The sequence below is a fragment of the Hydractinia symbiolongicarpus genome, chromosome 10 (genome assembly GCF_029227915.1).
Source record: "Hydractinia symbiolongicarpus strain clone_291-10 chromosome 10, HSymV2.1, whole genome shotgun sequence".
Classification (NCBI taxonomy): domain Eukaryota; kingdom Metazoa; phylum Cnidaria; class Hydrozoa; order Anthoathecata; family Hydractiniidae; genus Hydractinia; species Hydractinia symbiolongicarpus.
In genome coordinates, this window is record NC_079884.1 from 24,177,211 (window position 1) to 24,190,826 (window position 13,616).

The window sequence follows — 13,616 nt, forward strand, 5'->3', positions numbered from 1 at the left end:
ATCTTCCTCTGTTCAGTAGCAATAAATTTGAAGCTAGTCCTTAGCCCGTGGAAAAATTCACGGGAATTCGCCTATCAAACATATATACAGTTAGCTCCCATTAACTCGAACTTTTTTGATTTCGAACCATTTTCTTGTGTCTCTTGAACTCAAACCTATTTTAGGGGAAAGGAATTTAAAGATTAGATCTGTCTGTCAAGGAAAATTTTATTTACAAGGGACTTACATGTCTTTTTTACCGCCAAGATTGCACCTCTTCTCGGTAACTGTTGCTCCACCTCTTGAAAAAATCGCTTTAACTCGAATTATAATCTCATTTTAAACTAAATTCGACTTAACAGAAGCTTCATTTAACTCGAACATTCGTTAAGTCGAACTATTTTCCTCAGTCCCTTGGAGGTTCGAGTTACCTGGAGTTAACTGTATTCCTTGCTATATTTCGTGCGTTCCGTAACATAACTTGATTTTGACGTACATACAAAATAGAGAGAATTTTATCCTTTAATGGGGAAATTCTTTGTTTTACGACAATTATGTTAAAGTCGAAATTCACCCTAAAGCATCAGATACGCTACAGAAAAACGTGTTTACCGGTTTTATATCAGGTGTGTCATAGCAAACGGTGTAATTGGCAGAACACCAGAATACATTTTCTTCATTTCCATCTGAGTTGTTTCCAAAATGTTGTTATAATGAGGTTGCCAAGATGGTAGCGATGCCGTTACTCTAAAATATAATTTCTTCACTCTTAATATTCTTTTAATCATGCATTGATTTATTTATAATTTATCGAGCTTACCTTTTAAGGTATTTAAGAACGAGAAATAAAGTTTCCATGTTATGAGAGCTCAACAACTTCTGGAGATAAGTTTTTATCTCCTTAATGTCATCATAAAAAGGCTCTAAAAAAAGTCCAACAGTTTTTAAATATTGCAAAATCTTATCTTTTTCCTCCTGGTTGGCAAACAAAGCAAAAAATGCAGGATCGCTAAGCCAATTAAGTTTTGTACTAAATGAACAGACGAGCAAAAATTACAATTCAAATTGTATTTTAAAATGTATGAAAATGTCCAACCTTCATATTCATCTACCCATTGTTTCAAAATGTTTTTTATATCTGTATATTCAGATGCACCGTGCAGGATAGGTAGAATCTAAACAAAAAATCATCTACTTCACTGGTACTCATACACGTAAAAAATATAAAAAAAAACACCATATGGTGATAACATTGAAAAATTTAAGGTGATTTTAGAATCACTGGGATTAGAATTTTAGTTTTTAGCTGTTTGATCTGCACTTATTTTATAAGAAGAATGAGGCTGGGAATGGCTCAAAAATACAAACAGAACAACAACAAAATTAAAACAACAACGAAATTAAAACAACAACAAAATTAAAACAACAACAAAATTAAAACAACAACAAAATTAAAATAACAACAAAATTAAAACAAACAACAAAATTAAAACATCAGCAAAATTAAAACAACAACAAAATTAAAACATCAAAATTAAAACAACAACAAAATTAAAATAGCATCGAAATTAAAATAACAACGAAATTAAAATAACAAAAAAATTAAAATAACAAAAAATTAAAATAACATCGAAATTAAAATAACAAAAAAATAAAACAACAACAAAATTAAAACAACAACAAAATTAAAATAACAACAAAATTAAAACAAACAACAAAATTAAAATAACAACAAAATTAAAACAAACAACAAAATTAAAACATCAGCAAAATTAAAACAACAACAAAATTAAAACATCAAAATTAAAACAACAACAAAATTAAAATAGCATCGAAATTAAAATAACAACGAAATTAAAATAACAAAAAAATTAAAATAACAAAAAATTAAAATAACATCGAAATTAAAATAACAAAAAAATAAAACAACAACAAAATTAAAACAACAACAAAATTAAAATAACAACAAAATTAAAACAAACAACAAAATTAAAATAACAACAAAATTAAAACAAACAACAAAATTAAAACAACAACAAAATTAAAATAACAACAAAATTAAAACAAACAACAAAATTAAAACAAACAACAAAATTAAAACAAACAACAAAATTAAAATAACAACAAAATTAAAACAAACAACAAAATTAAAATAACAACAAAATTAAAACAAACAACAAAATTAAAACAACAACAAAATTAAAACAACAACAAAATTAAAATAACAACGAAATTAAAATAACAAAAAAATTAAAATAACAAAAAATTAAAATAACATCGAAATTAAAATAACAAAAAAATAAAACAACAACAAAATTAAAACAACAACAAAATTAAAATAACAACAAAATTAAAACAAACAACAAAATTAAAATAACAACAAAATTAAAACAAACAACAAAATTAAAACAACAATAAAATTAAAACAACAACAAAATTAAAATAACAACAAAATTAAAACAAACAACAAAATTAAAATAACAACAAAATTAAAACAACAACAAAATTAAAACAACAACAAAATTAAAATAACAACAAAATTAAAACAAACAACAAAATTAAAACATCAGCAAAATTAAAACAACAACAAAATTAAAACATCAAAATTAAAACAACAACAAAATTAAAATAGCATCGAAATTAAAATAACAACGAAATTAAAATAACAAAAAAATTAAAATAACAAAAAATTAAAATAACAACGAAATTAAAATAACAAAAAAATTAAAATAACAAAAAATTAAAATAGCATCGAAATTAAAATAACAAAAAAATTAAAATGACAAAAAAATTAAAATAACAACGAAATTAAAACAACAACAAAATTAAAATAACAAAAAAATTAAAATAACAAAAAATTAAAACAACAACGAAATTAAAACAACAACAAAATTAAAACAACAACAAAATTAAAACAACAAAATTAAAACAACATCAAAATTAAAACAATAACAAAATTGAAACAACAACAAAATTAAAATAACAACAAAATTAAAACATCAAAAATAAGAACAACAACAAAATTAAAACAACAACAAAATTAAAACAACATCAAAATTAAAACAAACAACAAAATTGAAACAACAACAAAATTAAAATAACAACAAAATTAAAACATCAAAATTAAAACAACATCAAAATTAAAACAATAACAAAATTGAAACAACAACAAAATTAAAATAACAACAAAATTAAAACATCAAAAATAAGAACAACAACAAAATTAAAACAACAACAAAATTAAAACAACATCAAAATTAAAACAAACAACAAAATTAAAACATCAGCAAAATTAAAACAACAACAAAATTGAAACAACAACAACAACAACAAGGGAAAATAAATTTTTCAATGCAGTAATTTTCGCATATTGTCCATTTAAAATAACTTTTCATCAGATTTATAATTATAAGAACAAAATACGAACAGCTTCAGGCTGAAACTGAGAAAAATAAGAACATTAGCCTAGGGTGAGTTTTTCTGATTCATGTAAAAAAAAGTCCACAGAACACTGCGACTTTAAATTAAGAACACATTTATCGTCACGAGCCTTAAGATTATCTTCAATACGTTACCAACGAAATACCTTGGGAAAGAAATTTTAGTGACCAAAAATTTTCGCGGAATTAAGTTTCGCGAATTTGAATCGATTTCGCGAAATTAAATTTCGCGAAATCAATCTAAAGCTAGTAATTCGCGAAATTATTTTTCACTAAATTTAAGTGAACTTACCATTTTGCGAAAATAAATTCCGCGAATTTTTTTTTCAAAATGATCTGAAAGGTCTGAATTTATTAGGTAAACCAAACCTTTTTACTTCTAATAACAAGCAAATCTCATAAAATAGTACTCAGGGAGTATTTTTAAGTGTCGACCACAATTCATCACGTGACCACAAGTTATGAAGTAAAACAGCGGAGGTCACCAGACTTGAAGAATAAAAACTTACTTGAGTTAATTTAATCATTTTTACAGGTTCATCTATTTCCTCTTCGGCATGATTTGAGTCTGGAATCACTACAGTATTTGCTTCTCTTTTCCTCTGTCTTCTTTTCTTTTCAACTTCCGCACGCTGCATGACTTCATTTTGCAAGTCAATAGGTAGTGCGGCTAATACATTCGCATCCAGTTGTGACGGCGACAACATGTCGTCACAACGGAGTGCATTATTGACGCGTCTGTGTGACGGCGACAACATGTCGTCACAACGAAGTTTACTATTAACGCATCTGTTTATACCAGTATCCTTATCGGTATTAAAAGCCTCCACATTTAGCGGTGATTTTGCTATCGGCGTATGTCTTCTTTGCTTCGATTTTTCAGCGTCAGATATAACATCTTGTCTTACCTCTTCAGGTAAAGCTCTCAAAAACGATTGGTCCAGCTGAGAGGGAGACAAAAGAAACTGATTGGTTTGTGGTGAAGTTGATTCGCTGGATGTATTCTTCTTCATTGGTGTCTCTGTCATATCACGGCCACAGCTAAATTTCGTTTCGTGTTGGTCGGCTTTTTTAAGATGAAAATTTTCATCTGTATTTTTTCTGTTCTTCTCTTTGTTGCGTCGACTCAAATGACCAGTTTTTCTCATTTTCGATATTATTTCATCTCGAATATCGTCAGGAAGTTCATTCACAACACCTAAATCAATCTGCGAAGGAGAGAGAATACCATCTTTCTCTCTGCTTGTTCGTACATGTTGTTTTTCTGTTGCGTTTGCTTTTGCGCCTGTTCCTGTAAATTGGTCATCATTTGAAACCAATTTTCTTGATGACACACGAATATCGCCATATTTAGAGGCATCAAAATCTCGAAGTCGCTTTTGTTTACCCCTTCCCGAGGTCAAAGGACTGTTCGTTTTTGGCGAGCCTTTTTTTGATTGAGGAATTTTCTTTTTAGGACTGACGCGCTGTTTCGTTGATATAGATTTCGATTCGGCAGAACTTACGTTTTGTGCTTGATACATTTTTAATTCTTTTTGTATGTCTTCAGGAAGTTCACTAAGTACAGCGGGATCCCAACTCAATGAAGAAGGCGGCTAAAAACGTATAAAAATAAGGTGTAAACACAACTGCCTAAAAGGTGGCGAAATTATGTCCGAATAAAACCGTGCACTTATATGATTTTACGAAGTTTTGTAGTGATTTTTTTTTTCTTTGTGGTACAAATAATTTTCATACATTCAATTCACAAGTAAGAACTTGCCTCAAAAGAACTCGATGTTCCAGCCGATGAGTGCCGTGTCTGAAACGAAGGCAACGGAGGAAGTTCGACTGTCTCTGCCGTTTTCTCACAAGCACTAAAAGCAACAGGTTTCATAAAGTTATCCAAGCTACTGCTTTTCTTTGTTGATGTTTCTTTGTTTCGCTTTTCACGAGTTTGCTGTTTTTGCAGCTCTTCAACAGACACTGGTTTTGTGAACTCAAGCAAACTCTTAGTGTGCGTTGTTTGCAGTGACACATCGGTGAGTTTTGTCATCTGAATTCCCATACCACGGAAATCTTTCGCTTGTATTTGAAGGGTGCGCAAAATACTGCAACATCTGTCTCCGATTATCTTCGCTTCATGTGTTGGTGTTGGTAAGGTGCTTGATCGAGACAGGTTTTCACACCAACCATGACCCATGTACTTTGAAGGGTCCTGTGCATCCTTTCGTCTCGTCATGAGCTGTACAAATAAAGAGATAGCGATCTATTTATCATGGAGAAGGGGAAAGAACTGTGAGTCAATTTATTTATTAGCTGTACAAGTAAAGATATACCGGTCTATTTATTACGGTAGAAAAAGAACTATAACAGGCAAGAACTTGACTATTGGCAATACGATTTACCTAACACTTCATTCTGCAGTGATTTTTCGGTGGAAAAAAGCTAAATGCCTAAACTAGACTGGTTATTATCCTTTCTTCTTTATTGTTCTAAACAGTAGACCAGTAGTTTTTAACCTGAAATCTCACTTTGCTATTCTTTAAAAAGTATATTCTTATAAAAATAAAATAATATTGACCGATTGTTTTTGCAATGACGGAGTCACAAGGGTTGTAAACTGTGTTTTTATTTCAGACTTGTTATTTTTTGAAAAAAATGTTACAGTCGCAGCTCTACAATGGTGTACGCGTTTCTCTTGATTTACGACATACTTCATATCTGTACTAAACCACTCCACCTGACCGTGTCGCAAAGTTTGCAGTTCTTTTTAACAACAGTTACTTGTGGCTCATCCTGGCGTTTCGACGCCGGGTTTCCCGGCTAGTCTCTCTGTGTGTCCGCGAAAGCCGCGTCCTGTTACAGAAACACGAAATGCGATATATAAAGGGCGGGCGACCCCGTGGATTTTTCCACGGGTTAACGGCTAGTTTATATTATAATACCCGTATGCGTCTGTCTGTCACGCAAAATGGTAACAGTAGTAACGAGACACACGAAATCGACACTGAAAACATGAAAGACTCTACTGGAGAAGGTGGTTTTCATGGATTATTTGGCGCAGAATGATTTTATGCACTTTTTACAACTGCTAAAATTTTAAAAATTCAGACCTCGTGTTAAATATTCGTTCTAACGATAACTGGATCTTTACATACCTTGATTGTGATGTGCGTCCCCATTTTTTGAATGTCTTTCAATCGTTTCTCCACCTCACAAGAGAGCTGATACACAAACTTTTCCACCTCGTGATACTGAAAAAATATTCTTTTAAAGTCAGTTAAATTTTTAGGTTTTCCGCAATTTCAGGTTTTAGGAAGCGCTAAAGAAAATGGGTTGTGTTAAAGATGATTAAATTCACTAGAAATGTTATAACAACACGCACAAAACTGTTAAATCTTACTGGAATTGGTTATCCAAAGAGAATAAAATCGGTTATAATCAAATTGTATCACGGTAGTGCATTGGTTAAGCGTCTGTGCCTTTGGGATGCGTTATGGTGACACTTTTCATTTGTGGCCCACAACTGCCACAAATTTTATTTTTAAGCATACGATATCAATAGTCAAATAATTTAATAAATTAGGTTTACCTCTGTGAATCTCATTCCGTAATTTATTTCAGCAGACACACTTTTGCGATCTTGATCCATTTTGATACCTCGCTCATCTTTTCCACGACAAAAGTTGAACAGCGTTTCTCCTAACTTTACTCCAAATTCTTTTTGTAATACTAATAATGTCATTTTCTGCAAGTCTTCGCAGGTTTTAATGTTCAACGCTTCTAACTTTTGACCTTGTGCCCATCCAATCCCAGGAAGGTCTTTCACATTCTGATGTTCTAAACATTATATCCCCTTAAAAATGCTGTTTTTGACTGTCTTAAAGCTATCTAAAGACGAGGAAAATATACTAAAAATACCGTCAGTGTTTAATTTTTTATATTAAGAACACAAAAAGGCTTGGTTCTTTAATGGACGCAACAGCAATGTTACTTCTCGGTTATCATTATTTATTTTTCCCCTTTCAGTTGGTCTTTTTATGTACCCTAACAATTCGCACCCCAGCTTATACGATTATCGTTGTAATCGATGTTTTAGGACTATAATAACAAAAAAAATTTTTCTTGCAGCAAAAATCTTACTGATAAATTCAGGAACATCTGCCATGGAAACATAGCACTTTCCATTTGGTTTTGCTTGCTTCGTAGCGAGGCGTGCTATTAATATGCTATTACCAATACCACATGAAGCGATACAACCTGTGTTCTTTAAAATTTCGTTCCGAATGTTTTCAGCAACCTCTAGAATCGTTTCTCCTAAACAATATAGATACACCATACACACCTCATCGTAAGCTCGCAGCAGCAGAAATACATTTGGGTTTTCACGACCTTCTTCAAAATAAAAGTCTTCCTTTAGAATGTCATTGCGAAGACCTTGTTCTAAATATTTCTAGCACGCGTTTGTTGGTGAAGGTGAAAGCCAATTCGATCGCAAAGAGCAACAAACTTTGCGCAGCGCGGTCGTACGTTCGATCAGTATAATATTCAGGGGAAACAGAAATGCGTGCACAAACTCAACAAACAATCAATAACATAGCATGCAAACATAGATACCTGTCTCCACCAATTCAGTGATATCCAACAAAGCTTCATCGCAACTCACAGCTTCAATATTGCATGTGAAGTGAGATAAGATTTCGTAAAACTTTTGTGATACATTTCTGTACTCATCAAAGTAATACGGCACACAAACCAGTTGAGGACAAAGTTGTTTAGCTTTGTTTAACAGCATGCCATTGCGTAGACCAAATTTTCTTGCTTCGTAACTACAGGAGGCTATTTCTGACCACGAACTTTTTCCTGCGAAGAAACCGTGAAATTAGCAACGGTAATTTAATTATTATATATATAATAATTATTTATTATTTATAATATTTATAATAATTTATTAACTAGCAGATTGGGTTGAGAAATAAAATAGAAAATTTATATTAAATTAAAAAGAAAACAATTGAACGAGGGTTAACATTAAATGCAGCCCAATCCTTCTCACAACTTTCGGCTGCCGCGAACATTTAATGCCTTGTTTAGAAAATCGGTTTATCTTTTCAGCTCAGCCAGCCAACGAGTCGGTTCGACAGGCAGACAGCCACAAAGACACACAACCAGACAAACAACAGTTATCATAATGATGACTGTTAACTTTCGCATAGACAAATACCTTCAGAATTTCCTCTTCCTGAATGACAAACAGCTACAGGTTTACCAGCTAATTCAGGATTCATCTTCAAAGCAACAGAAACAAAAAACGAGTCTAAATCTACATGCATAATTATTTTATATTTGTGTGGCATGCTTGTCAAATGTTTATTTTCAAATTCTTTACGTTTCTTCTGTATGTCAAACGCAAACTTTTTCAACTCTGCCTTCCACATTGATAGATGATGCAGACGCGAGTGAGTGTAAAATTCAGAAATAAAATTATCATCGCCCGCTTTTAAAGGCGTCTTCGATACGGCTGAGTAGTCATGTTTCGATAAAACAGGCTGCCCTGCTGCTTCTGTTTTATCCTGTTGAAAATCAACATTAGTGAAATCGTCATCCATGCTTTCAGGTGTGTTGCACATTTCTGACTGGCTCGCATCACTGGTTTCGCTGGTTTCATTATTTTTCGAAAGATTGGCTTCGGAATGGCTTTTACTTTGTACAGGGAACTTTAATACTGCACCGTCCCTCTTTGCAACTGAATACAAAAGATATTTATCCACTGCTAACAAACGCCCAGCCTGTACACTAAGGTTGAAAAGAAACTAATATAGGGTATTTAATATACGTCAAGGAAGAGGACTTTTATACAATCATTTCAAGGGAGTGTTTGTAGAATACCGACTGATAGCCTTGTGGTAGAGCGTTCGCTTTCAGTGCGGGAGGTCTTGGGTTCAAACCCCGGCCGAGTCATGCCAGAGACTATAAAAGTGTGAATCTATCCTTTCTGCTTAGCGCTCAGCATGAGAATAGGATTGATATCTTAGGCGGTTGTCTGGTTGAGCGATTGCTGTGCTTCCACGACTTTCGTAGCTCAAATGGGAGCTTTAAATGCGCTAGGACCCCCTTCGCAGGACCCTCGTTGATAGCAGTACCAATAGGAACTGAAGAGGCTATCCTGGGTAAATAATAGTAATAAATGGAGTAACTGCTAAACTACATTATTTTCTCTTTATAAGAAAAAAATAAGGTTCAAATACTTCAAAAAAAAACAAAAAAAAACGAAGCAAATTGTAAGCAATAAAAGAAAAAGGACCAACAACAGGGATTACAAAAACACTAATGATATTGAGACTTTTTGTGTTCTAAAAGTTATATGACGTCTCATACGACGTCAAACGTGACTAAAAAAGAATTTTGATTTTGGTTGGCACACTAGCCTAACTAAGCGAGCAAACAGGTAAATTTGAGACCTTTGCGTAGATAATCAATAAGCAACAATCAACCAATATTTGAGCCTGTAAAATAATAAATTTTTGTGTCGCTTATAAAAACGTATTAGTTAGAATTTTACAGCTAAGTGTTTTCACCCTATTCGGTTCTCCACTTGCCTTTATTTTCAGAACTCTTTTTTAGCTATGCTGCATGGTTATGATACTTACTCAGTTCTTATGTTTGACTCTTAGACACCTGTATGCAAAATATTTAGGTTCCATACCTCTCAGAGCTGTAGATATTAACTATTTAGGAATATCCTTAGAAATCTTTCTCAGAATTTTGGTCACCTGATAATCCGATTACCTGATTTTTTCGGATCTTATCCAAAAATTAGGAAAAATCTGATTTTCGGGCAATTTTTCGGCTCTTATTCATACGAACTATGTAACTTAAATTGAATTTTAAGCAGTGGTATATTCGACAAATTTCAAGCTTTCGATGACGGCACAGAAAAAAATCTGTCATAAGCAAAAATTTATTGCTGCCATTTTGATCCGTAATGACGTACCATGAGTGTGGCAAGTTTAATTCAATTTGGACAAGCCTATCAAAAGTTATGAGGAGAGGTGGAGACCAAATAGGGATAAAGCAGAAACCTTGAAGCTTCGAAAAACAACTACACATATAAATGCTAGCAACACTATGTCCTGTCGCTTGAAGGTACATCCTTTTAACTAACGAAGTATTCTTGCTACATTTAAAAGTCAGATGTTATTTTTTTAATCATCGCAAATGCATGTCATATACAATGACATTTTCTTAAGGTTAGTGGTATCTAAATGGTGACGCAAGAGTTACAAAAACTTTCACAGATGAAGAGATAGATCAAAAAATAGTACGAAAACATAACATCATACCTGTCAACTATCCAATCGGGATGGACAACCTTATCTTTTCTAAAAAATACCAGAAAAATGCCAGTAAATCTTTCAGTATGGATTAGTAATTCAGTGAGCAGTAAAACAAGGTTTACACTATTTAGAGAAATCAGAGATTTAAGAACTTTTAATAAGAATCTTTAACCTCTTTTAAAAAGTATTTTCGTGAAAAACATTGAGGAAATTTGAGATTTTTATATTTTTCTAAAGAAATTGAAAATACTTGAGATGATTATAAAGGTAACGCTACGAGTGAAGAAAAATTATTTCTGTACCCAGCTTTTGAAAATTAAGAAGAATTGAAGAGTTTTAAGGAGGGCTGGCAGCCCTGAAAAATACTTTTCATTCATGTGATGGTTGTCAATCAATTGCTCATAGCTATTTCTTCCCCCTCTTTCACATTCTTTAAACATAACCAGTAAATATCGTTATTATCGAGAACAAAAATTAACCTTAGAAATGATCAAAATTAAAAGTAAGTAACGGGTAGTTTTGATGTCCTAACGGCTGGCTCTTCCTCCCCTCCTTTTGTAACTGTTACATTACCGCTGGAGATACGTATAGTATTGCTCAAAATTGCTTGCCTGCCACACAAGCCGACTGGCAGTCAGTAGATGGCACCAAATGGGCTGGCAATACTGCATTCAAAGTGCGCCGGAGTGAGGACTCGAACCTGAAACCTTACGAGTACAAGCCGAATGCGCTACCACTACACCATCTCCGCCTGAAGTGCTGGGAAATATTATTTTTGTCAACGAAAATTAGCACAGTTAGGAAACAAAAGAGTTAATGTTATTAAGTTTTTTAGTTCAAATTAGTCTAAAAATAAAACCAAATTAAAACAGAATCAGCTATTGAGAAATATCGTACAGTGAACAAAACATGAACTCAAAATAGCAACAACCACAAACTAATATTTCTATCCCCAGTACTACATTCAGTCCAACTCAGGCCATGAGTTTTGTCATCCAGATTATAAGCCACAAACATGGCCACAATATGACAAAACATAGATAATTTTCAGATTCGTAAACATCAACTTGCATCAGACCACTTACTTTTTTAGATTTTTAATCTTGCTGTTAGGCATATTCGTTGCAATCACATGAGTAACATTGGTCTTGGAGAAAAAATGAATATAACTTCCGCCATGTTCAGCCATTATTCGTTTCAATTCATCAGAGGAAGGATCTATAATTTAAATCAACAGAAGTTTTCATCTATCCTTGCTTATTAAGATATTTCATTTTATTTAATGATTTACAACAGGTATGAAAACACAAGCAATTGGGAAGAGCTTCCAAAGTCACCTTCCAAGTTGAATGCAGGATTTGGCTCACTTAGTCTAACAAAAATTAGCTAAACTCTTGGGGCTAAGTTTTTACAACCCACAAAATCGAGACAGAAGGGCTACGAATCTTGCTACTGCGTGGTCATGTATATTGGTGTAAATTAGAGAAGGTAAAGTTGGTGTTTATGGCAAATGAAACAAAATGAATGTGGATTGCATTTTATTCATTGACGAATAAAATGGAACAAAAATCACACAGATAATATGCTGGTTTTATCACTTTAAAAGGAACCCAAAGTGGCAAAAACTTTTAAAAACCTGGCACCACATCCAACTGTGGTTATTAATCAATCCTATAAAATTGAATTTAATGTTTTACATCTCTTTGGTTCCGGCATTTAGGCCGAAGGTTTGTGATCTTGACTTCAACCTGCTGTGGTTTGCCAGTAAAACATTTTTAAAAACAAGACAGAAATGAAATTTCACTTCCCTTCAAAACCTCCATATAAACATGCTTTAGTAAAGCTTTTGCGCATGTGTATACAGTTATGACGCATTTGCACTTTGCATAACTTTGATATGAAAAACTCTTAACAGTACACAACATTGATTTGAGGTTTGAAACTTCATTTCAGATAAATCTATTTAGGATCCATCCATCTTAGTATCGTCGGACCTTGCAAGATAGGTTCTGCCTGTTTGTTAAACATTGTCTTGTTTACACTTAAAGCTACCATTATTCTTATCAAAGAGAGTGCTTAGTCAATAGGAACACCTAAAACCTTTACCGCCAGCTTGCGTAATTCAGACAGTTAACAAAAACTGTTTGACTTACATGTTAATCCATTAACCCAAATTGCAACACCATCAAAAATCGATGACTTTCTAAAGCAAAGCAAGATATTAGGATAATTTTTTTGGATTCATATGATATCATCAACAATCACACATTGGTGAGACCGGGATTTTCCTATGACTTCTGAAAAATATTTTCAATATACCTGACGATAGTAGCATTAAACTGTTTTTTAAGTTTCTCATTCTTGCTTTTCCAGTATCCACCCTATAAAAAACAAATGCAAAAAATCATTTTATATTATTACTGTGTAAATAATCTAAATCCAAAACGTTTTGTGTGAATACACGTACCACTTCGGCCCACCCATCATCACTACATGTTTTAGGATCACCTTTATTAAACTGCTGCTTAAAAGCTGTGTTTTCTTTTGAATTAAGATCCATACTATCTATATAAATATACACAATAATATTGATACATTAACAACTCATTTAACATCTGCAGTAAATTCAATGATAAGTGACCTAAAAAAATATAGCTGGAAAAGGTTTTTATTTTGTGGAATTGACTATATACCACACAGTGTTTTGCAAGATATAGTAAACTCTTCTTGTACCACTGTCGTGTTAAAACTTTTTTCATTCATTTAGAAAGATAATGTAAGTAGCTGACAAGTGTATGTGTATAACAGATGTTATCCAACACCTGTGAACATGCATTGAGTTTTGACCACTCTTGAAATACAAGTTTACGCTTATAGA

General features: G+C 32.7%; 1 protein-coding gene across 1 annotated transcript in view; it reads right to left on the minus strand.

The window, feature by feature from the left end:
- LOC130612994 (DNA repair protein REV1-like) overlaps positions 1–13,616 on the minus strand; it is a 63,075-nt gene that overhangs the window by 13,150 nt on the left and 36,309 nt on the right. Inside the window, exons 2-16 of the mRNA XM_057434320.1 lie at positions 13,206–13,303; positions 13,058–13,119; positions 12,892–12,941; positions 11,824–11,956; positions 10,745–10,783; positions 8,626–9,197; positions 8,019–8,264; positions 7,545–7,718; positions 6,994–7,241; positions 6,560–6,655; positions 5,182–5,643; positions 3,929–5,014; positions 1,076–1,154; positions 800–902; positions 592–726 (exon numbers count right to left, since the gene is read on the minus strand). Of these exons, the coding sequence (XP_057290303.1) occupies positions 597–726; positions 800–902; positions 1,076–1,154; positions 3,929–5,014; positions 5,182–5,643; positions 6,560–6,655; positions 6,994–7,241; positions 7,545–7,718; positions 8,019–8,264; positions 8,626–9,197; positions 10,745–10,783; positions 11,824–11,956; positions 12,892–12,941; positions 13,058–13,119; positions 13,206–13,298 (3,573 nt within the window). The 5' untranslated portion in view covers positions 13,299–13,303 and the 3' untranslated portion in view covers positions 592–596. The remainder of the gene's footprint in view (positions 1–591; positions 727–799; positions 903–1,075; positions 1,155–3,928; positions 5,015–5,181; positions 5,644–6,559; positions 6,656–6,993; positions 7,242–7,544; positions 7,719–8,018; positions 8,265–8,625; positions 9,198–10,744; positions 10,784–11,823; positions 11,957–12,891; positions 12,942–13,057; positions 13,120–13,205; positions 13,304–13,616) is intronic.